Source organism: Rutidosis leptorrhynchoides, chromosome 7 (assembly GCF_046630445.1).
Source record: "Rutidosis leptorrhynchoides isolate AG116_Rl617_1_P2 chromosome 7, CSIRO_AGI_Rlap_v1, whole genome shotgun sequence".
In the NCBI taxonomy this organism is placed as follows: domain Eukaryota; kingdom Viridiplantae; phylum Streptophyta; class Magnoliopsida; order Asterales; family Asteraceae; genus Rutidosis; species Rutidosis leptorrhynchoides.
Window position 1 is genome coordinate 44,068,962 of NC_092339.1, and position 26,900 is coordinate 44,095,861.

The following is a 26,900-nucleotide window of genomic DNA, read 5'->3' on the forward strand; positions in this document are numbered from 1 at the left end:
AAGGACAAGATTTGGAGTCCATGCTTGTATGATATTATGTAAAAACTGCATTCAAGAAACTTATTTTTGATGTAATATATTTTTATTGTAAACCATTATGTAATGGTCGTATGTAAACGGTATATTTTAGATTATCATTATTTGATAATCTACGTAATGCTCTTTAAACCTTTATAGATAAAATAAAGGTTATGGTTGTTTTAAAAATGAATGCAGTCTTTGAAAAACGTCTCATATAGAGGTCAAAATCTTGCGACGAAATCAATTAATATGAAACGTTTATAATCAGTATTAACGGGATATTTCAAAAAGTGAGGTCTATGTCGTATAATACGTGTCATGAATACCAGTGAATGTGATAAGTTTAGTCCTTAAAAAAAATTGCTAAAGTGACGTGACACAGATCATAGTTGTGAATAGTCTGATGGTAATTTTGTTTACAAACACTCAATACAGTAGTAATTTTGTTTACAACACTGTCCACACCATCCATTTCTTCAACCTCCCTCCTACCTTTCACTCGAAACGCACGTTTTCACTCTCTCTAACATAAAATAAATTCTTTATCTTGATTTTATTGTTTGGCCCTCGATATCATTTGATTAATCATGTCTTTTTCAACAAAAGACTAACTGTTCACCCCTCATTTTCTTGATGCTTTCGGGTCATTTGCAATTGCTTTTGCATGTCATTTTCTTGAATTAGGTCGCATTCACACCTCTTTGCTCCTTTTCAAGTTTTAAACCGAATTTCTGATTTGGGTATTATCTATTTTGCCATTACTGTACACCCATTTTTGGATTTTGAAAAAAGTTGAGTTCTTGATAGTGATATGAAATTTGAATTACAATGGGTCTTTTTCAAGAAAGTTGCTTTTTGTGATTCCATTATAAGGGTAGAATCTTTTGTTTTTTTGACTCATGGGTTTTAGTTAGTCTAGGGTTCCTTTTGGTAGAAAAATGGGAATAGGATTAGGTTTTGATACTGAAAAAATAGAAACTTTGAGTGTAGATAAAATAGTGGAAAGTAAGAAGAAGAAGAAGAAAGAAGAAGATGAGATTGAGGTAACAGGGTGCTGGATTAAGTTCAGATTCTTTGGGAGGTGCATGTCCTCAAGGTCCAAAGTGGAGAGCTCAAATTGTGTTAGTACCAGTCCAGATGGTAATCTTTTCACATTTTTTATAGCCAATATTTGGTTCAAAGTATACTTTGATTTTTTATTTTTATTTTTATTATGCATTATCTTATATCTTATATCTATGCAATCTCAATTTTTTTGTCATCATATCCCATTTGTGCCAATTTTAGTGGTTTTAAGCTTACACTTTTAGAAATGTTTAAAATTTGTACAGTATTATACTTTGCAATAAATAAAAGAACTATGAATTATCCCCCAAAGTTAATAATGGTAAAATTTAGTATATGGGCTTCTTATGGTGACTATATCTTCAAATTGTTCGTCTTTTGGATCCATTTTAGCTGCAAATCCTTTTGCATATTGTAATCCTATGGTTGCTGCTCCCAATAGAAGTTAACAATTTTTAAATGGTAAAAGCTGGTAACTTTTCCTTATTATGGTGACTGTGTTCTAATTGCTTCAATTATGCTGATTTAAGTATATTATTAACATTAATGCTGTGTTTTCTTATAATAATATCCCATTTCTGTATGTCCATTGTATCTTGCATTAGTTGATTTTCATCTTGAAGAGAAATATCATTACTCTATTTTATTGGGTTTATATTTCCAAAAAGCTTAAATTTATTGATGGTAAATCAAAAATATATCTTTTGTATTGAACAGCTGCTATAGAAAAATATATCCATCGATTGATTACTCTACTTCATGCTTTGTGTTCTACGGGTCTCTAATGCATATGTATGTTCTTCTTAATCACCAATTCCAGCTTCTAATTGTGTGTTATATAACTAATTAACTAAACCAGGGGAAAGAAAATCTACAAACGAGACTAGTTCAGACCAACCCGTTGTTCCAATTGCTTCATCCGCAACCACTAGTAATGGGGAAAGCACACCGTCTACACCAAAAGTAACCGAGGAGCTAAAAATAGCTTCACAGCTTCGAAAGTTCAATTTCAATGAACTTAAGTTGGCAACAAGGAGCTTTAGACCCGAAAGTCTGCTTGGTGAAGGTGGGTTTGGTTGTGTTTTTAAAGGATGGATTAACGAGAACGGGACTACACCCGTTAAACCAGGAACAGGTTTATCAGTTGCTGTCAAGACCCTTAATCATGATGGACTTCAGGGTCACAAAGAATGGCTTGTATGACCCTTTTTTTTAAATCTTTTAGCCTTTTTATAAATCATCTGTTCGTGTACTTTTATGTGTTGACGAGGTTTTCTTGATTTTGGCATTGTGTCAGGCTGAAGTTAATTTCCTTGGTGATCTGTTGCATCCTAATTTGGTTAAGTTGATTGGTTATTGCATCGAGGATGATCAAAGACTGCTCGTGTATGAGTTTATGCCACGTGGAAGCCTTGAAAATCATCTTTTTAGAAGTACGTGGATCGTTTTGCGTGATATCTTAGACGTTGTGTTATATATGCACTCAAATCCTCTATGTTTAAAGATTTTGTTGTAAAATGCAAATGTTTCCAAATGGTTTTTAAACGCTATTTTAAAAGTTTTATAATTTTTATTAACGCCATTAAAAGTTATATACTTATATCGTTTGCAGTATCATTGCCGCTACCTTGGGGGACTAGATTGAAAATTGCTCTTGGTGCAGCAAAGGGTCTTGCTTTTCTTCATGAGGAAGCTGAAAGAGCTGTGATTTATCGAGATTTTAAGACGTCAAATATTTTACTAGATGCGGTTCGTGGTTTTTAATATTATATTTAGGATACTCATATATAATATTAAAACTCTTTTTGACCTAAAACTTGTTCTATTTTCAGGATTACAATGCGAAGCTTTCTGATTTTGGACTAGCTAAAGATGGTCCTGAAGGGGATAATACTCATGTATCTACTCGTGTGATGGGAACTTATGGTTATGCTGCGCCCGAATATGTGATGACGGGTATATTTGTTCCTATGATTACTGTTAGTTATTTTAACGAAATCGTAATCGTGCTATGATTCATATCTAGATCTGGCAAAATGGGTCAAAATTGCAGGTTGGGTTATGGGTAGAAACAGATTTGGGTCAAAACTGATAACTTCTTGTGAAGGTTCGGGTTGACCCACGAGCAGTCTGCCCATATTTAAAAACCTTTTTACTCTCATTTAATGTCTTAAATATGATTATGCAAAACTATATCAAATTGACGTCACAATTTTGATGCACATTTGGACCCGTTTGACCACTTTTCTTTATATCAATTCATTTAAATTATACCCATTTACGGCTCTGTTTCGGGAGCCATCAGCAAGCGTCTACTTATTGGCGACTTGACTGTCGCTTAGAGCCTAAATCGAATCCCAGGCAACATTTTAAAACCCATGGAAATTTGCTCCACCATTTTCATGGGGATGGCATTTACTTTTTTAATTTTTTTTTTTTTTTTTTTTTTTTTTGGGCCGGAGGTCCGTTGCAAGCAATCTCTTTATCCGTTGAACATAGAGAGGGAGGACTTTCTCTACTCTTGTGAGTGTTTCATTCGGGGTGGTGAAATGATTTCTCTTTGTCCTAGGGTAGAGGAAGGATTGTCTACGTCTCACCTCCCCCATACCCTACAAGTGTGGGATTGGATATTGTTGTTGTTAAATTATACCCATTTGAACAATCAAGGAGAAGCCACAGCCCAAATTGACTCATTCATAGGTTAATGAATCAAAATTCCCATTTCCAGTTTTTACTCATTTGACCCGCTAGAGATTATATATAACCCAAATTGACCCATTAATAGTAATTGGATCGAATTTGTAACCATTATCCATATCTAACATGATCTAATGAATGGCAGGGCACCTAACATCGAAGAGTGACGTGTATAGTTTTGGAGTGGTTTTACTAGAGATGATAACCGGACGAAGATCAATGGACAAAAACCGACCTAACGGGGAACATAATCTTGTAGAATGGGCGAGACCGTATCTACTTGAAAGACGAAGATTGTACCAGTTAATCGACCCGTTACTCGAAGGCCGATTTTCAGTAAGAGGTGCACAAAAGGCTGCCCAATTGGCTACCCTTTGCTTAAACCGTGACCCAAAAGCAAGACCGTTAATGAGTGACGTTTATGAAGCTCTAAAGCCACTCGTGAACCTTAAAGACATGGCTTGTACATCTCCGTATTTTCAGGCGTTGCATTTGCAGGGTGAACGGGCCGGTTCGACCCAGATGAGTAGAAATGGGGCGGGTTTAAAAGGATCATCAATTAGGAGCCTCTCGGTATCAAGGTGTCCGACTGCGTTTGTTCGTCATAACGATCAAATTTATCAACGGTCTCCAAAATCTATTAGGTAACTTTTCAGGTAGACTATAGATGTTTGAATCAAATGCAATTGTTGTGTAAAAAAAAAATGTTTCTTACTAGAGGTAATTCTGGTTAATCTGAAGTTACATCTTTTGTAAAACTGAAATCACTTTTTATTTCATTGTTTTGATGATAATACAAAGATAATTATCGAGTTTAACTGTCACCAGTCACCACAACCACTCAAATTTTACACAATAAAATTCACACAGTTGGTAGTTGATGTAATGAACCAATCACACAAATAGAAAAGGTTTCTTGTTACACTATTAGTCAATTTTCTTTATAATGACAGACTAAAGAATTTTTCAGTTTGGGTTCAATTTAACTTCAATCACTATTCAGTTTAAACTCAACTTAAGGTTCTAAATAATGACATTTTAGTCTGATTAGACCTTTACTAACGCTAGCGTGGTGTGTTGGAATTTTGTATCACGCCAACTAAACACGCCGCGACGCAATCTGATGTATAAAGAATGTTTCTGCGCGATTGATAACATCAAGGGAAGAGAATCGAGCGTGAATGAAGTATGAACCAATTAGAATTAAGAGATAAATGAAAATAAAAAAATACTAATAAAAACACTATCACAAACTAAAAAAGATAGCACCTACATCCCCATCATATTTCATCGCCACCACTACAAATTCAATTCTCCATCACAATTGACACATCAACACTATATCCAAAAAAATTCCAAAATCACACCCTATCCATCCGTGACCGTTATTTAATAATGGTCTTATTAGTTTTTGCGCAATGGTGGTTCAAGGGGTAGCTTGGCAATAGGATAACAGAACAAGTATGCTTCAGTAGTGTGCTAAGTTCACAACTAATAATACGCGTACTGGATATTATATCCGATTCCCGTAATCAACCAGTTTAGGTTCAAGTTAAACGGAATTTGACTCCCGATCAACATCCGCTTAGCTAGGAACCAAAATCTAAAAACAAGTAGCAATAAGAAAAAGATCGCAAGTATGCCGTTGCCGGCTTACGTCTCTCGGCTGACGTATAGATGACGTCAGTATACAGGCCGTTGGTAAGACCAAATACGTCAACAAGTCGGTGACATGCTCAGGGCTCACGGACTACTCACATATAGCGGTGACGTCACTCAAACTTCGTACATGGAGTTTGTTGGTTCAGTGTGCACGTCATAACACAAATCTATACTACCGCTTATGTACAGGCCTATGAGGTCACACACATTAAGCATTTAGACACCAATTAATATATAATGTTGTTATATAATTGTAACCCATAATTTGTGAAAGTATAATTTAGTTAAATATGATTTAATTAAATTATTTTAAAGTCTTAAATTTATTAACTAGATATTGTATCTAATTAACATTTTGTCTAACTACTATCTTGTTTTCTTGTAACAAAGTCAAAAATTGGTTAACAACTACAATTCCATTCAATGATAAGTATCAAAAGATGAAATATTATTTTAGAATAAAATAATATATTAAAGATCTCATGATCTACAAATTTGGATATGAGATATTATTTTATAAATAAAATAATTGATATCATGTGATGGCTACATATAACAAATAAATTAATACAAGTGTGGTGATCATTGTTTTTGGTAAAAAGAAACGGTGAGCACAAAAAGGGTTTGCACTCCATTTTGTTGAAAACCCTTTTTAACATAATATAAGGGAGTAAAAGCAAATGAACTCAAGGAGCACCTCTGAGAGTGAGACATTGTATTGTGTCTATGTAACGATTGGACATAAACGCTCAACTGTGGCACAATTAGTTCAAATTCTTTCAGAAGCGAATGCTATGGAATATTCCATTCTTGTAGCAGCCACCGCTTCGGATCCTGCTCCTCTGCAATTTCTGGCCCCATATTCTGGCTGTGCCATGGGGGAATATTTTCGCGATAATGGAATGCACGCATTAATAATCTATGATGATCTTAGTAAACAGGCAGTGGCATATCGACAAATGTCATTATTGTTACGCCGACCACCAGGCCGTGAGTAATAAGCAAGAACAGAATTTTTGAGTGTAGTTTTTGTTCTTCATTATCTATTTGAATAATCATCTTGATTATTCAATAACTTCTCGTTGGTGTTGCTTGCGAGAGGCAAATAGAAGAACACAAAAGATGATTTTGTTTTTTTGGTCTTGTCTTTCAAGTAATAGAACAATATTCGATATTGTTTTTGGGTTATACGGACTAGCATCCGATCGGTGTTGCTCGACGTGCTGTGTGGATCAACCATAGAGATATTCATATACTTTGAATATATGTTTCAACCTAGACATGGAGAGTTCTTTCTACCGTTCTTGCATCGCTCGGTAAAGGTACATCTAAACTCCTCTTTGTGAATTTTTATTAGTTGACAATTATTAGTGGTGTAATTGGATCTTAGTGAAACCGTTAATCGTGTGAAAGTATAAATGATGTTTATTTTAATGATAATAAAAATAAAAGATGTTTATTTACATGTTCCGCTGCGTTTATAAAATTTAAAAGTACACACGGTTTTCCATCAGTGGTATCAGAGCCGTTTTTACACCGTTTTAATTGTCGCGTGACTATTCTTTAGATTTAGCTTTGTGGTGTATTGGTGAAAGTCAAAACCTTTTTGGTTTTTAAAGTCAACTCGGTTGATCTAGACTTAACCTCATGACGCACAAATATGATTGAAAGAATATCACTATTTTAAATTGTAGATTTAATTGTTATGGCTTGAATAATTGTTATAGTTGTTGAGTGTTTTATTCAATGGTTATACACATACATTGTAACCATGGACAAGCCATACTTAGGTTTCAATAATGTAGTTATTAAAATTTTGACTGCATGCATAGCCCATAATGCCCCGACCTATGTGTGATTGTTGTGATTGTTGATTACGGCAATATTATGCCATGTTGATAATTTATTGGAAAGGCCATTTTAAAGCCAAAGTTGTATTATATTTATTTTTCAATTTTATAGTATTGTATTTAGATTTATTTAAATTTGTAAAAGTACTAGATTAGTTGTATTTTTAATTTTAAGTAAATGTAACAAGATGAAGATTGAAGATAAAATACAACATGGAGTTTGGCTTAGAAGATGGCGGATAGATCAAGTTAACAACGATGATGTTCGGAAAGTTTTCACTTGGTTCTTAAATCAAGTGGGAGCTATGATATTATCCTTAGTTTGACCTTTTGATCACATGTCGGCTCATGGGATCAAGCATAGGATTTTAGTCTAGGCTATGTATGTGTATGATGCATGATTGTGTTTTATTTTACGCATTTATATTTAATTGTTGATTATAATATATGCTAAATGTTTTTGATGAAAACATCAAATAAAACTAATAACGAGTTTCAAAGATTAAACTTGATGATTTTAAAAAGGTTAAACTCTAACGAGTTTAAAGTTAAATGTTTTTTGAAACTCAAATAATATATTTGGGCGACATCTTTTAAAATTGTTTTAAAACGATACACGTTTGTGTATTTGTTATATTTTTATATCTTATAAATTAAATAACAAATTAGACGCACAAACATAATCGACATATACAATTGGTTAAAATATTTTTTAACTAATAGTGTAGCGAATCTTGTGTGCATGCATTATTCGTTGACACGAACTTTTCTAAAATGCCCGTTAAATTTAAGTCTTGCCATCCAATGAGCTTGCAAACACTCCTCGTTAATTTTCTGATCTAGTGAGACTAGGCTGAATTATAGCCAAGAGGTGGATTTTTCGATCTAGTGAGACTAGCGTAAATTTCCACTGTTTCCAAATTGGACGACTTAATCGTATTCACGGTGAGACCTGAGTTCGAGGCAAGGATGGGACAACCATGCCAGTAGATAATAGTGGTTTGTTGGACTACATATATCTCTAAGTCCCATAAAGATCTAAGAGTTGCACTTGTAATGCAACTGGTACCCGCTACCTACCAATAGACTCCATAACTACTAGCTGATCAACAGATGTGGCTATGAAATCTCTATGTGGATCTTAGACTCGTAAATTAATTGTTTTTAAAAATTATAAAAACTTGGGTAGTTAATTTATTAAAGCGCAATATCGAAAATACTAAATTGAATCTTATATCTGTTGTAGATGTCAAATAATCAAAACGTAAACCAAAACACACATCCTTCTTTGTTGGAGAAGGATAAACTTAATGTTTAAACTTCCTAGGCTGGCAATGCAACCTGAGAACTGTTTCTCAAGCATCAATGGAAGTTGAACAAAATTTAGAACCCTTTATCCGTTCTTCCCGTTGTGGCAGTTGCTGCTGCTCAGCAAAATGCTTATCGGATGTTGTTGGACGATCAGGAAGAAATAGGATGGAAGGGTGAAAAAGAATAAGTTGAACACTTTTTGGAAGGAGTATGGTAAATCATTTGCCAGGAAAAATATTTCACCTTCCAAGAAGGAAATCCCAACTAAAGACGCTGAATGTTTCCATTGTGAAAAGGATGGCAATTGGAGAAGGAAGTTGTCCTATCTACCAAACTGAGCTGAGAAAAGGCAATCCTAGTAAGACTAGCAAACTCAGGTATATTTCATATACAGTTATATACTTCTTCTAGTGATTCCTATATCTTTGTTAACCGGTTGTAGCCTTCACACCTATAACAATATAAAGGGAATGAGAAGAAATAATAGACTGAAGAAAGGCACACTGGATTTGCGAATGGGCAATGGGAATCAAGCTTCGATTGAAGCCATTGGTCACTATGAGCTTACTCTTCCAAGTGGTCTTATTGTTTTATTGAAACAATGTTATTATGCTCCTAGTATTAGGATTTACGCACTTTGATATTTCAATTTCTAAGGATAATATATTTTTTCTTTATCTTAATGCCTATCCAAGTGATGGTATATTTGAAATTGATATGCATGGTGTGATTTCAAATGAGAATTCTATGTATACCTGTACCGCCAAGCAATTCAAGCAACGATTGAACAAGATCTATCTATGACATTGGCATCTTGGTCATATAAACAACGCATTTCAAAACTCCATTCTTATGGACTTTTGGAATCAAATTGCTTTAATTCATTTGATGTATGTGAGTAATGTTTATGTGAAAGGATGACAAAGGCTCATTTCTCTGATTTAGATGAAAGAGCTAAAGATCTTTTAGGACTAATACATACTGATGTATGTGGCCCGTTTAGAACAATGTATAGAAATGGTGAATCTTACTTCATTACAATAACTGATGGTTATAGTAGATATGGTTATGTTTTACTTACTGAAACATAAACATGAAGTTTTTTGAATGGTTCAAAAGTCTTTCAAAATGAAGTAAAGAATCAGCTTAGAGAGACCATTAAATCACTTCTCTCTGATAGAGGAAGTGAGTATATGAGTTAAGAGTTTTTGGACCACCTGTAGAATTGTGGGATTGTCTTACAATTCACTCCACCTCACACACCACTACTTAATGGTGAGTCTGAATGGAGGAATCGAACTTTACTTGATATGGTTCGATCTATGATGAGTCTGACTACTCTATCATCATTTTTTGGGTTATGCATTAGAGTCTGCTACAAGCATACTCAATATGGTTCTAACCAAGAAGGTAGAAAAGACACTATATGAAGTATGGCATGGGAAGATTCCCAAGTTGTCTTATTTGAATTTCTAGGGTTGTGAAGTGTATGTGAAGCATGACACTTCAAACAAATTAAAACCCCGAAGTATTAAATTTCACTTTATGGGATACCCAAAGGAAACAATGGGTTAGTACTTTTACTACAAAGCTGAAAACAAAGTGTTTTCTGCTCGGTCTACTGAATTATTAAAAAGGAGATCTTCTCTTATAAGAATTTAGTGGGAGTAAAGTAGATCTTAAAAAAATTCAAGAACCACAAAGTAACATACCTTCTGAAGGCACTAGCCAACCGCACGTTGAAGCTGAACACATTGTTGGTGAGTCAGAACGTGTTGCACCTGTACTTCATAGATATGGTAGAAACTCCTCATCAACATAAGAGGTTTGATTATCTGATTAATTTAGATGAACCTCACCTAGAGGATTATGAACCCTGTAGCTACCGTGAGGCCATATAAGATCACGAATCTTAAAAATGACGAGATACTATGAATGCAAATATGCAGTCCATGAAAGATAATCAAGTATGTGACTTGATTGATCTTCCACCCAATTGTAACACAATGGGGTGTAAATGAGTCTTCAAAGAGAAGACTAGCATGGACGGTAATGTAAACACTTTTAAAGCTCGATTCGTGTCAAAAGGTTATAATGAAACTTTTCCACTAATCGCGAGCTTTATACATTAGGATACTTATTGTCATAGCTACTTTTCATGATTATGAAGTATGGTAAATGGATATCATAATCGCTTATCTTAATGGCGACCTAAGCGAGGACGTGAATATGGTTCAGCCGTAAGGATCTATATATCCTAAGCATCCTATTAAAGTATGCAAGCTTCTAAAATTCATTTATGGATTAAAGCAAGCATTCAGGAGCTAGAATCTTAAGTTTGATGAGAATATCAAAAATTTTGGTTTTTCTTAAAACCAAGATGAGCTCTGTGTTTACATTAAATCTAGTGGGAGCAAAGTAGTCTTCTTGATCTTGTATATTGATGACATACTATTTATTGGAAATAACATTTCAACTTGCAAGATGTCAAGTCTTGGCTTGAAAACGTTTTTCCATAAATGATTTTGGAGAAGCTACTTATATACTTGGAATCATGATCTATAGAAATAGATTCAAATGGCTTATTGGTTTGAATTAATGTACATATCTTATCTTGCAGAGATTTAGCATGCATTACTCTAACCTTGGAGCATTGCTGTGCAAAAGGGCATATCCTTGAGTAAGTCTCAAAGTCTTATCACACATGATGAGATAAGGCGAATGAAATGTATCCCATATGCTTCGGCTATAGGATCCATTATGTATGTCATGTTATGTACTAAAATGATGTCTCGTTATTTTTGAGTTTGACGAGTCGTTACTAACAAAATCTAGGTTAAGAACATTGGATTGTTGTTAAGAACATTCTTAAGTATTTATAGAGTACTAAAGATATGTTCTTAGTTTACGATGGTTTGGAAAAAGGAGTTAAGTATTAACCATAATACATATGCTAGTTTCCAAACTGATCGAGATGATTCTCGATTCCAGTCAGGTTGTGTCTTTGTCATGATAGACGAGACAATTAATTAGAAGAGCTCAAAGTAGAGCATTGTTGCACATTCTACAACAAAAGAAGAATACATTGTTACCTGAGATGCTGCTCAGAAAGTTGTCTGGATAAGGAAGTTTGTTGTTGAACTCAGAGTAGTACACAACAATAAATCTTCTATAAAGATGTATTGTGATAGTTTGGTTGTTATAACACTTACAAAAGAATCACATGTACATAAAATTATCCGACACATTCTTCGAAGTTTGACTACATTCATGAAGTCATTGTGGGGAATGAAATTAGTATTCTTAAGGTTCATACAGATGATATCGTGGCTGACCCATTCATGAAGCACATGATGCACAATAAGCATGATGATCATGCAAGTAATATTGGACTTCGGTATGCTACTGATCTTTTTCATCTGTAATTTAGTATTTGAATATTTCTGGAACATCAAGCAGTTTTATCTAAATGAATTGAGATACTCGGTATGGTCGTTTTCATTTATATCACTGTGTTCTATATTAGCATGTTTAATTCATGAATAATTGTTGATTGTTCAAAATCTCCATAATCAATCATGTTATGGGAGTAACATGAATTAAGATTATTATGAAATTTAGTTTTATTCACTGATGGTGAATAGTTAACAAGTTGAGGCTAAAATTCATATGTATTCATTGATGATGAATATTGGAATGACCCAATCATGAGATGTCACTACATGGATCGTCGTCAATAGTGAATCTCATAATGGTTATGTCTTTATGTCCTTAGACCTGAGATGTATATGTTGGTTTTTGATTGTATGACATATTATACTTTGATATGGTTAAACGATATCCTGAACAAGGTAGTTATAAAGGCCATCATTGGGTATGATGTAAAGTACATGACGAACGCATATAATCAAAATGAGATTTATTCCTCTATGTGAGAGTATGATACCATTGGGCCCCTTGATGAAAGTGAATGGATATTTACACGGCTGTGTCCAAGATATATTGATTGATGATCAATTTCTAACTTGGTGATCACATTCAAATTTTCAAGATCGAGAAACAGAATTGGTTGACAAATGAGAATGACTATATCCATGTCTCATATCAACTCGGTATTGGTAATAAAGGGACAACAGATAATCAATCATTAAATCATTTTTAATAATAATGATAGTTCGTTTAGCAGAAATAAACACTTGTATATTTTCGGGGGCATTGACGTGTTGCTAGACGCCAATATATGTCTGTATAGTTTTCTAGATGTTATGTGAAAGGACCCGTTCATATACATTATAAACGATTCACAATAGTTGATTACATTGCGAGGTATTTGACCTCTATATGATACATTTTACAAACATTGCATTCATTTTTAAAAGACAACTTTCTTTACATCAAAAATTGACAGGCATGCATACCATTTCATAATATCCACTATCTAACTATAAATTGATTTAATAATAATCTTTGATGAACTCAATGACTCGAATGCAACGTTCTTCGAAATATGCTATGAAAGACTCCAAGTAATATCTTTAAAATGGGCAAATGCACAGCGGAAGATTTCTTTAACACCTGAGAATAAACATGCTTTAAAGTGTCAACCAAAAGGTTGGTGAGTTCATTAGTTTATCATAATCATTTATTTCCATCATTTTAATAGACCACAAGAATTTCATTTCCAGTTCTCATAAATATACGTCCCATGCATAGAGACAAAAATAATCATTCATATGGTGAACACCTGGTAACCAACATTAACTAGATACATATAAGAATATCCCCTATCATTCCGGGATCCTCCTTCGGACATGATATAAATTTCGAAGTACTAAAGCATCCAGTACTTTGGATGGGGTTTGTTAGGCCCAATAGATCTATCTTTAGGATTCGCGTCAATTAGGGTGTCTGTTCCCTAATTCTTAGATTACCAGACTATAAAGGGGCATATTCGGTTTAATAATCCTGCCATAGAATGTAGTTTTAAGTACTTGTGTCTATTTCGTAAAACAGTTATAAAAGCAGCGCATGTATTCTCAGTCCCAAAAATATATTGCAAAAGTATTTAAAAAGGGAGTAATAAAACTCACCATACTGTATTTCGTAGTAAAAATACATATAACGTCATTGAACAAGTGCAAGGTTGGCCTCGGATTCACGAACCTAAATTAATTATATATATTTATGTGTTGGTCAATATTTGTCTAACAAATTAGGTCAAGTCATAGTGTACCACAATCCTAATGCTCGAGACTAATATGCAAAAGTCAACAAAAGTAAATTTGACTCAAAATAATTTCCAAAAATCTATACATGATTAATATATAGTTTAAATATCGTCGTTTTATATTTTTAAATATTTTTAAAAGATTTGTTAGAGTAAATAATATAATTTATTTATTAATAAATAAAATTTTATATTAAATTTATGTAATAAAATATACTTTTATATATATTAAGTAATAAAATTTATAGGGTTCATTTAATATCATAAAGATAATATGATAGGTATTATTAAAGTAAGTTATTGCATGTAGTAAAATATGTTTGTATCACATATTTATTTGATAGAATAATATCTATAATGATAGTAAGTAAAAGTTGTATTATTTTGTAATAATAATTACTATTATAAAAATATCAATATTTATAATTACTAAGATGACATTATGATAAAATGATAATTCTAATTATGATAACTTTAATATTTACGATAATTTTTAATATTATCTTTAAAATAATAATTCTATTTAAAATAATAATAATAATGATATTTTATAGTAACAATGACATTTCTATTAAAATGATAATTTTTGTTAAAATGATAGTTTTAATACTAACGATACTTTTAATAATAATAGTAATGATAAAAATAATAAGAACGATAATTTTATCTAAATCAATATCTTATAATATTTTAATTTCATCATGATACTCTTACTCATTATTTCCTAATCGTTTCGTTTAATAGCTTTTAATCGTCTTTTATATCGTGTTCATAATAATGATAATAATAGTAATCAAAATAATTAGGTGTTATAAATATTTGTTTTAATTACACTAATATTAATAATGATAGTTACTATAACATTATTAACGATAATACTAATAATTATCTTAATGATAATATAGTAATAATAATAATAACAATAACAATAACCATTTTTAAATAATGATATATATATTAATAATGATAATAATAATAATACTAATAATAATAATAATAATAATAATAATTGGATAATAATAATAATACTAATTATAACTTTAACGATAATAACGATAGTAATAATAAAATAAATAACAATTTTTAATGATAAATCCCTTTTATTGATAAAGATAATAATAATCATAATAATAAGATAAAACTAGAACGACGATAATAATAATCATTTTTAATAAAAATATCGAAAATTCAATTGATTATAACTTCTAATCCGTTCATCGAAACCATTCGATATCTAAAGGAAAAGTTCTTAATTTTTCGCTAGCTTTTCAAGGACATGCATATCTTATACCTTATCTCAACCGCAAGTGTAACTAATTCAAGATTCAACCTAACATGTCTAAGGGCAATATCAAAAGTACAAGCATGCATAATCCTAAATACTCGAGCACTAGTCAGGGATACACTATTAGTATGTAAAAGTTAAATTATGAGTACTCACGTATCAATATTGAGATTCAATATTGCAGGAAAGGTACGTAGACGCAACGGAAATGATAAACACTATATTGACCTCACGAGCATACCCATGAACCATACTCAATCACCTCCATAGCTATAACCCATAATTTCCTTAATCCTATCCTACTCGAAAAACAATTTCGAAACCACTCGGACAGCACTCCGTCGTAATATTTTATGTATACTAATAATATCTTGAAATAATACGGAGTAAATATATATATGTAAATCGATTGAGAGAGTTTAGAGAAAAATATTTTCAAGTTTCTATGAAATAATGAAATCTATTGAATTCTATTTATAATAGATTTTTGAATTATTAAAGCGAATTATTAAAGTATGAATTATTAAAGTGAATTATTAAAGTATGATATATTAAAGTGAATTATTAAAGTATGAATTATTAAAGTGAATTATTAAAGTTAAAGTAAAGTAAAGGTAAAGTTTAAGTATAGTAAAAGTATAAAACTATGTACGTATAATACGCGTATAAATATATATAATATTAATTTAAATCGTTATATATATTTAATAAAATAAAATATAAATATCGTTATCTTTATCATACTAGTTAAGTAATGAGTTGTCAAAAGTGGTTCTAGATATTTATAAAAGTTATATACGTTTTAATAATAAAGTTCTTTTTAAACTGAAAACGTTTTTGTACGTTTGAAACTAAATAGATCAATCGAGTCTTTATGAGATTCAATCTTCCACTATCCTTTATCTAGTTCTCAATGATTGACAATTTGTTCTTATTTATAAATCACTTTACCATTTTCCGAATATTGTTAAAATGGAAAGATTTCTCAAATCAACGTGGGCCTTTCAACAGAGACTTGTAATCATAATTCAATATATCTGATAATTCAATCATTTGATCTTATCTTCTAATTCCATTGATAAACATTTTGAAACAGATACAATCATATAAAGTATTTAATCTAATATTTTGTTTACGTTTCAAGTTATAATATATATACACATATACATATATAATCATATTCGTTTAATGGTTCGTGAATCGTTGGAACTTGGTCGAGGTTGAATGAATGTATGAACATAGTTTAAAATTCTTAAAATTTAACTTAACAAATATTGTTTATCGTGTCGGAAACATATAAAGATTAAAGTTTAAATTTGGTTGGAAATTTCCGGGTTGTCACAGTACCTACCCGTTAAAGAAATTTCGTCTCGAAATTTGAGTGAAAAGGTCGTGAATGATAATAAGTATGTTTTCATGATGCATACGGGCTGAAAATTAGAGTTTTATCATCAGCGAATAATTTGGATAAACAATCCATTTATATGAAGAGTACGAATGAAGCTAACATAGAAGAGTGAAATGAGTAAGTGTAGATTCATCTTATCATTTGACGTATATATGATTGATTCCCAGATTTCAAGGGATTTGACGAAAATCTTCTTAATAAGATTTGACTCTCCGGTAATCAAGGGAATTAGGATCCGCTTTAAATGTGATCGTCCATTTTAATTGTTCTGTAGGAGATTTTCTTATAAATTCACCTCCTTCATTTCCTTACAACTCACACCTTCTGTTGATGCATTTTATGTAAGTCCCTAGACATCTACCCACGTCCATTGCAGGTACAACAATTTACAGGCCACCATGATTGCTCGTTATTATCCTATCCGTGTTTGTATGTGGTTACAGGAACTACAGGAACGAGATTTAGATGTTTGACTATGTTAGACTTATTCAGACGTACGAGTGAAGCCTCACTAGTACGGCTGATAGGCTCATACGCACGGTTGATGCTGAGCTAAGTCACAATTACAACCTAAATGAGAAGACACGAGTGAGTGATCACCCGTACGACTGATGAAGCTAACTCGTACGTGTGATGAATGAATCGTATGGGTGAGTCAACAGCAGGGGTATATAAAGTCTTATGTTCTTCATTTTAGGTTAAGCCTCTCATTTGTTACACACACTCAGATCTAGTGAGCTCCTCCGATTCTCTCTCAGTCCAAATCACCCAGGTGGTGAATAATGGCTCTAGGTGTTGATCTAATCACACTTGATTTAGTTGTGGTTTGACTAAATTAATCAAAAAAAAAACTTAACCTATTCAGTAGAGGGTTTGATTCACTTATTCCGCCATTGTGTGAGTTAAATCTGTTGATTTCTGAGTTCCTAGTCATGTTTCATCACCTTCTATTCTTCCCCCTCAACTCATATTTTAAAGTATTCATCAATATGCTCCATCCAGTTCTGATTCTCGATATACTTCTAACTTTCATATCGGTCATTCTTCTTTTTCATCTACCACCGGAAGAATCTATTTACTTCTACTATACTATTGGGTTTATAGTGTTTCTAGTTCTCCCGTGTCTTTATATTGCTATATGCATCGATATATATGGTTTATAATTTCTAGTTTGTCGTTGGGCTTTATATGTTCCCTTATATTTCAAAGTCTCTGCTTCTGTCTTCTATAATCATTATCATTCACAGTTAATGCTCTCTTTTATTTGCTGCAATTTATACCCCAATTTCTATTTTGGAGTTTTGTCCTTTTGTTTCTTCTTCTTGCGATTAAGCACCGCTTGTAATGGTCCAGAATTCACAGATATGAATTTCGGAATGAACATTGTTAATGTTCTAGGAAGGAAATTGTGATGGCACGATCTTAACTTGTCAAATTACTAGAATACCTTGGAAAAGGCCGAATCATCAAGAAATATTTTCTTGATATTTTAGAGGTTAAATATAATACAAGAGTCGTATAACATGGCACATGATGATGTTATGATCTGTGAATCATCACATTCCATTTAGAAACTCAGCATGACTTACTGTAATATAATCACATTGATCAAGTGTCATTATATTATACTAATTCATGCTTCAGTTCCCAACACTACTTCAAAATATTCCTATTTTAAACTTGAATGTTTCAGAATTTAGAAACTAAAATAGTTTCTTTTATGATGTAATACAGATAGCGCGAAGAGGTAAATGATTTCTAATAAGAAAAATTAAGAAAATATCTTCAGAAATATGGAGGATATTTATAATGAAAGATATGATGATATTTTAGAATTTCTAATATCAGAGGATGATGAAGAATATTGTCCGCAAGGGTTTAGAGTCAGGAGCAAGGTATTCGTTAATGACTTCAGCAGGTACTGAATCATTTGGATCCTTTGAAGTCAGGTTCAGTCTTTGTAATTTGTCCACAGCCTCCTTCCTACTTTGCTCAATCCGTTTTCCAGTTTCAAAACTTCTCTTTTTCTGCGCTTTGCCATCGCACTTCATCATTATCATCCGCTTTTACCATTTAAAGTCGTTTATAGTTTTTGCTGCTTCATCAGCATTTTTTTTATTTCGGAGAACCAATTCGTAGTTCGGAGTGTTTTTCAGAAACTTCACATTCAAATTAAGTCCAGAAGATAGACGTTATATATACACATATAACTGTTGGCGTAGACATGCTGCGAGATTTCAAAATACTGATTGCTAATTCCCAATGATTCGTATGACAATTCTCATTACAAGATGCGAATGAGTAAATGATGGGGTTTCAATGAATAATTATAATGACTTTTTGGAGAGGCTAAAGTCAAAGGGTAATGAAGTTGTTGGTACATCTGCTAATAATGTGGTGGAATGTAAAAGGTTCCCTGGTAACGATGGTGTATATCTCAAGGTTATAATAAGGTTACTCTGACTGAAAAGTCGAAGTTGACTTGCTGGAGCCGTGACAAAACTGGCTACTTTGAATAGGAGTCGCAAAGTTATTTTTGCTAATAAATGCTAAAGAATCTGACGCGGATACGTTGTTTAAACTTTTACTTTGGTTTCAAGAGTTTTTCGGGTACATAACTGTGGGTAACATGTGGTTGGATCATCATCTCGATTGCTCATCATTCGAAGTGTCTTCAGAAATTTTCGAAGGGTTTGAACACAGATTGTAATCGTTAACATACATTTGATGTTCTAACACAGTTTTGAAGTCAAAATATAGCTTGTGAAAGATGTAAGGATCTAAGAGTGATGATTTTGGTCATATCTCAAGTTGAATTTTGAGATTTCAAAATCAGAATATGTAATTAAATTTTGAATGAGTATGGTTGTTTTGATTTCTATAAAAGAATGTATATTGTTGTGAAAGTAGGAAGTATAATGGATGATTTGCTGAATCAGATTCGAAGAATGTAACATATTAATTGTGAATTTATATATCTCTCGGGTATTACCTACCCGTTAAAAAAAATTTCACAATTAATATTTTGTACAAAAGAATTTTATTACAGTCTTTATGAAAATATATATATGTATATTTTCTTCAGATGTAACATAGATTTAATGAGTTAGTGTTAAATTAAACTCATTTGATTTACGGTTGAAATTAGAATTGAATAATCCCTAAAGGCTTTAAAAAGTACATAGCTTTTACGCGGTATTTCTTTAATGACATTAAAATTATGAATCAATACTTCGTTATTTGTTGATGTATGATGTTCGGTTCGTGGAATTCTTGTGAATTTCGCAAAGTTCGAATGATGTTATCTGAAAAGTTTCAGGTACATCGATGATGAAAGTGTAAAATCAAATATATACTTGATTTATTATGAATTGGAATTTGTTGAATTGCGACAGAGATTGTAGTTAACGCTGGTTAAGTTGCGGCCGAAGGACGTACATTATTGCATATTGGTAATATGAATTAACCGAGTAGTTAAGATTCACACACAATAGCTTAGCACGGAAAGATTTATTTCAATATATATATATATATATATATATATATATATATATATATATATATATATATATATATATAATATACATATAATTTCTTCAGAGGGAATGAGTTAATTCTTCATAACTCGTTGATACAATATACACGTTATTGATTCGTAATGATGTCCACAATGATTCTTGAACTGACGGAGTTTGTGATGTTATCTGTGTTATTGATTCGGATGTTGACTGTACCGACGATGCTGGTAACGCTGACGGTACTGTTGATGCTGTTGGTAAAGCAAGTTTAGCTTGTTAATCACACACCATTTTTGTCAGGGTTTCTACTCTTACTTCTATCATTTTGGTTCGCTTAACTGATTTATGGTTAGGGCTAGATTAGATAATCTCTAAGACTTTAGAGATTACATAATCTCCGCGGAATGTTTCTCCAATGAAGTTATGAAGTAATACTTCATCAGTTATTGTTGTTGGTACTCCTTGGTATCTATGGTGCGTATGACGTTGATGCTCGTGGGACAGATTGTGAAGTTGAGGTTTACGATGCGGTTGTGGTTGAAGGTGGTAATGCTACTGTTGGCGTTGATGATGGTGGTACTGGTTATGCTGCTGATGCTGCTGCTGGTGTTTGTAATCTCTGCACCATATTCTCCAAAGCCACTACCCGAGCGCGAAGCTCGTTGACTTCTTCTATTACACCGGGGTGATTGTCGGTTCGGACGAGCGGATAAATAAAATCTAAAATTTGATGTAATATATAATCGTGACGAGATACTCTGGAAATGAGCGAGAAAATGGTGTTTCGGGCAGGTTCGCGGTAAGTGCTTCAGGTTCTTCGTCAAGAGGGCAATGTGGTGGATGGAAGGGATCACCTTCTTCTTGTCTCCAATGATTGAGGAGGCTACGAACCCATCCCCAATTCATCCAGAATAGGTGATGACTGATTGGTTGATCTATTCTGGTCACACTGCTTTCAGAGCTTGAATGGGATTCCATTTCGGAATCTGAGTGACTTGAACTGATGACGAATTTCATTTCGTACGATTGGATAAAGGATTTTTTTTTTCGATATGAAATAATTTTGGCTAACGGATGGTATTCTAATTACATAGAATATATATATATATATATATATATATATATCAAAAGATTTCGTAGATTACGGAGGACTTTGCGGGATATGTCAGGCAAAGTTTAAAGTAACAGATACGATAAGATATGATTTAGCAGATATGCTAAGATATGAAATTTTGTCTATACACTATTCATGCAATCAATGCAGCAAGACGTGTCTTAGACTAAAAATGATAAGCAGGTAATTTCCTGAGGATGATAAGTAGTTAATTTTCGACACAAAATGATTTTTATCAAAACTTTTGACATGCAGACACGGTCGAAGTCCAGACTCACTAATGCATCCTATCGACTTATCAGTTAGACACACTAATGCAGACCTGGTTCGCTAAGACCACCGTTCTGATACCAACTGAAAGGACCCGTTCATATACATTATAAATGATTCACAATAGTTGATTACATTGCGAGGTATTTGACCTCTATATGATACATTTTACAAACATTGCATTCATTTTTAAAAGACAAACTTTCTTTACATCGAAAATTGACAGGCATGCATACCATTTCATAATATCCACTATCCAACTATAAATTGATTTAATAATAATCTTTGATGAACTCAATGACTCGAATGCAACGTTCTTCGAAATATGCTATGAAAGACTCCAAGTAATATCTTTAAAATGAGCAAATGCACAGCGGAAGATTTCTTTGACACCAGAGAATAAACATGCTTTAAAGTGTCAACCAAAAGGTTGGTGAGTTCATTAGTTTATCATAATCATTTATTTCCATCATTTTAATAGACCACAAGAATTTCATTTCCAGTTCTCATAAATATACGTCCCATGCATAGAGACAAAAATAATCATTCATATGGTGAACACCTGGTAACCGACATTAACTAGATACATATAAGAATATCCCCTATCATTCCGAGATCCTCCTTCAGACATGATATAAATTTCGAAGTACTAAAGCATCCGGTACTTTGGATGGGGTTTGTTAGGCCCAATAGATCTATCTTTAGGATTAGCGTCAATTAGGGTGTCTGTTCCCTAATTCTTAGATTACCAGACTATAAAGGGGCATAGTCGGTTTAATAATCCAGCCATAGAATGTAGTTTTAAGTACTTGTGTCTATTTTGTAAAACAGTTATAAAAGCAGCGCATGTATTCTCAGTCCCAACAATATATTGCAAAAGTATTTAAAAAGGGAGTAATGAAACTCACCATACTGTATTTCGTAGTAAAAATACATATAACGTCATTGAACAAGTGCAAGGTTGGCCTCGGATTCACGAACCTAAATTAATTATATATATTTATGTGTTGGTCAATATTTGTGTAACAAATTAGGTCAAGTCATAGTGTACCACAATCCTAATGCTCGAGACTAATATGTAAAAGTCAACAAAAGTAAATTTGACTCAAAATAATTTCCAAAATTCTATACATGATTAATATATAGTTTAAATATCGTCGTTTTATATTTTTAAATATTTTTAAAAGATTTATTAGAGTAAATAATATAATTTATTTATTAATAAATAAAATTTTATATTAAATTTATATAATAAAATATACTTTTATATATATTAAGTAATAAAATTTATAGGGTTCATTTAATATCATAAAGATAATATGATATGTATTATTAAAGTAAGTTATTACACGTAGTAAAATATGTTTGTATCACATATTTATTTGATAAAATAATATCTATAATGATAGTAAGTAAAAGTTGTATTATTTTGTAATAATAATTATTATTATAAAAATATCAATATTTATAATTACTAAGATGACATTATGATAAAACGATAATTCTAATTATGATAACTTTAATATTTACGATAATTTTTAATATTATCTTTAAAATAATAATTCTATTTAAAATAATAATAATAATGATATTTTATAGTAACAATGACATTTCTATTAAAATGATAATTTTTGTTAAAATGATAGTTTTAATACTAACGATACTTTTAATAATAATAGTAATGATAAAAATAATAAGAACGATAATTTTATCTAAATCAATATCTTATAATATTTTAATTTCATCATGATACTCTTACTCATTATTTCCTAATCGTTTCGTTTAATAGCTTTTAATCGTCTTTTATATCGTGTTCATAATAATGATAATAATAGTAATCAAAATAATTAGGTGTTACAAATATTTGTTTTAATTACACTAATATTAATAATGATAGTTACTATAACATTATTAACGATAATACTAATAATTATCTTAATGATAATATAGTAATAATAATAATAACAATAACAATAACCATTTTTAAATAATGATATATATATTAATAATGATAATAATAATAATACTAATAATAATAATAATAATAATAATAATAATAATAATAATAATAATAATAATAATAATTGGATAATAATAATAATACTAATTATAACTTTAACGATAATAACGATAGTAATAATAAAAAAAATAACAATTTTTAGTGATAAATCTCTTTTATTGATAAAGATAATAATAATCATAATAATAAGATAAAACTAGAACGACGATAAAAACGAAGATAATAATAATCATTTTTAATAAAAATATCAAAAATTCAATTGATTATAACTTCTAATCCGTTCATCTAAACCATTCGATATCTAAAGGAAAAGTTCTTAATTTTTCGCTAGCTTTTCAAGGACATGCATATCTTATACCTTATCTCAACCGCAAGTGTAACTAATTCAAGATTCAACCTAACATGTCTAAGGGCAATATCAAAAGTACAAGCATGCATAATCCTAAATACTCGAGCACTAGTCAGGGATACACTATTAGTATGTAAAAGTTAAATTATGAGTACTCACGTATCAATATTGAGATTCAATATTGCAGGAAAGGTACGTAGACGCAACGGAAATGATAAACACTATATTGACCTCACGAGCATACCCATGAACCATACTCAATCACCTCCATAGCTATAACCCATAATTTCCTTAATCCTATCCTACTCGAAAAACAATTTCGAAGCCACTCGGACAGCACTCCGTCGTAATATTTTATGTATACTAATAATATCTTGAAATAATACGGAGTAAATATATATATGTAAATCGATTGAGAGAGTTTAGAGAAAAATATTTTCAAGTTTCTATGAAATAATGAAACTATTGAATTCTATTTATAATAGATTTTTGAATTATTAAAGTGAATTATTCAATTATGAATTATTAAAGTGAATTATTAAAGTATGAATTATTAAAGTGAATTATTAAAGTTAAAGTAAAGTAAAAATACAGTAAAGGTAAAGTTTAAGTATAGTAAAAGTATAAAACTATGTACGTATAATACGCGTATAAATATATATAATATTAATTTAAATCGTTATATATATTTAATAAAATAAAATATAAATATCGTTATCTTTATCATACTAGTTAAGTAATGAGTTGTCAAAAGTGGTTCTAGATATTTATAAAAGTTATATACGTTTTAATAATAAAGTTCTTTTTAAACTGAAAACGTTTTTGTACGTTTGAAACTAAATAGATCAATCGAGTCTTTATGAGATTCAATCTTCCACTATCCTTTGTCTAGTTCTCAATGATTGAAAATTTGTTCTTATTTATAAATCACTTTACCATTTTCCGAATATTGTTAAAATGGAAAGATTTCTCAAATCAACGAGGGCCTTTCAACAGAGACTTGTAATCATAATTCAATATATCTGATAATTCAATCATTTGATCTTATCTTCTAATTCCATTGATAAATATTTTGAAACAGATACAATCATATAAAGTATTTAATCTAATATTTTGTTTACGTTTCAAGTTATAATATATATACACATATACATATATAATCATATTCGTTTAATGGTTCGTGAATCGTTGAAACTTGGTCGAGGTTGAATGAATGTATGAACATAGTTTAAAATTCTTGAAATTTAACTTAACAAATATTGCTTATCGTGTCGGAAACATATAAAGATTAAAGTTTAAATTTGGTTGGAAATTTCCGGGTTGTCACATTATGTCATGCACAAGTGGGAGTTTGTTGGTTTAGTGTGCACGTCATAACACAAATCTATACTACCGCTTATGTACAGGCCTATGGGGTCACACACATTAAGCATTTAGACACCAATTAATATATAATGTTGTTATATAATTGTAACCCATAATTTGTGAAAGTATAATTTAGTTAAATATGATTTAATTAAATTATTTTAAAGTCTTAAATTTATTAACTAGATATTGTATCTAATTAATATTTTGTCTAACTACTATCTTGTTTTCTTGTAACAAAGTCAAAAGTTGGTTAACAACTACAATTCCATTCAATGATAAGTATCAAAAGATGAAATATTATTTTAGAATAAAATAATATATTAAAGATCTCATGATCTACAAATTTAGATATGAGATATTATTTTAATAAATAAAATAATTGATATCATGTGATGGCTACATATAACAAATAAATTAATACAAGTATGGTGGTCATTGTTTTTGGTAAAAAGAAACGGTGAGCACAAAAAGGGTTTGCACTCCATTTTGTTGAAAACCCTTTTTAACATAATATAAGGGAGCAAGGGTTCTGGGCTACGGAGTAATAAGCAAGAACGGAATTTTTGAGTGTAGTTTTTGTTCTTCATTATCTATTTGAATAATCATCTTGATTATTCAATAACTTCTCGTTGGTGTTGCTTGCGAGAGGCAAATTGAAGAACACAAAAGCTGATTTTGTTTTTTTGGTCTTGTCTTTCAAGTAATAGAACAATATTCGATATTGTTTTTGGGTTATACAGACTAGCATCCGATCGGTGTTGCTCGACGTGCTGTGTGGATCAACCATAGAGATATTCATATACTTTGAATATATGTTTCAACCTAGACATGGAGAGTTCTTTCTACCGTTCTTGCATCGCTCGGTAAAGGTACATCTAAACTCCTCTTTGTGAATTTTTATTAGTTGACAATTATTAGTGGTGTAATTGGATCTTAGTGGAACCGTTAATCGTGTGAAAGTTTATAATTAAATAAATGATGTTTATTTTAATGATTATAAAAATAAAAGATGTTTATTTACATGTTCCGCTGCGTTTATAAAATTTAAAAGTACACACGGTTTTCCATCAGAGTTGACGTCATGTAAGCCTTACTAATAGCGGTGTGCACACGTGTCGACAGTGTGCCACGTAAACATAACGAATAAGACCTAAAAGGCTTGAGCACGATTACCAATGTTGGCCAACCCAATAAGGAATGATAAGTCAACATGATCATGCCCATGAAAAACACTAAACCCTAGTGTTTGCCTATAAATATGCTACTTTCAATCCCAAGAAAAACACAATGATAGACAGATGATTAGTCACATCAAGAGAGTCAATACTTTTTGTCTCTAGACAAACAATCACTAGTCGACTCACTAACTCATTCACTCGATCCATATCCGAGTCGTATACATCCAGATTGGTTGTGCGCCACCCCTTTGAAATCTTCATCTCTAATTAGGTTATTCACGACATCCGGACCGGAGAGCGAACATCTAATCCCAATCCACTTAACCATACACCTCGCACTCATGAATATGCCTGGGGACCGGCTCACGGCTGGGTCACGCAAATACGCTTGATCATCAACCATCTTAGCATCAATACAAAATGTTCCTTAATATGAGCATATAAGTTTTTGGCCTCGAGTACACTGTAATTGTATTACAACATTGCACATAGCATGCAGTTAAATGAGTAAAGTATTATAAAGGACTAATGATAATTACGGAGTACTAACTAAATTG

At 31.5% G+C, this 26,900-nt stretch overlaps 1 protein-coding gene across 1 annotated transcript; it reads left to right on the forward strand.

Annotated features, from left to right (window-relative positions):
* Positions 1 to 993: 993 nt before the first annotated feature.
* Positions 994 to 4,456, forward strand: LOC139858712 (serine/threonine-protein kinase PBL34-like). Its single transcript, XM_071847547.1, has 6 exons — positions 994 to 1,161; positions 1,946 to 2,283; positions 2,384 to 2,519; positions 2,699 to 2,835; positions 2,919 to 3,042; positions 3,929 to 4,456. The coding sequence occupies exons 1-6, from the start codon at positions 1,107 to 1,109 to the stop codon at positions 4,429 to 4,431; spliced, it is 1,293 nt and encodes a 430-aa protein (XP_071703648.1). The 5' UTR covers positions 994 to 1,106; the 3' UTR covers positions 4,432 to 4,456.
* The last annotated feature ends 22,444 nt before the right edge of the window (positions 4,457 to 26,900 follow it).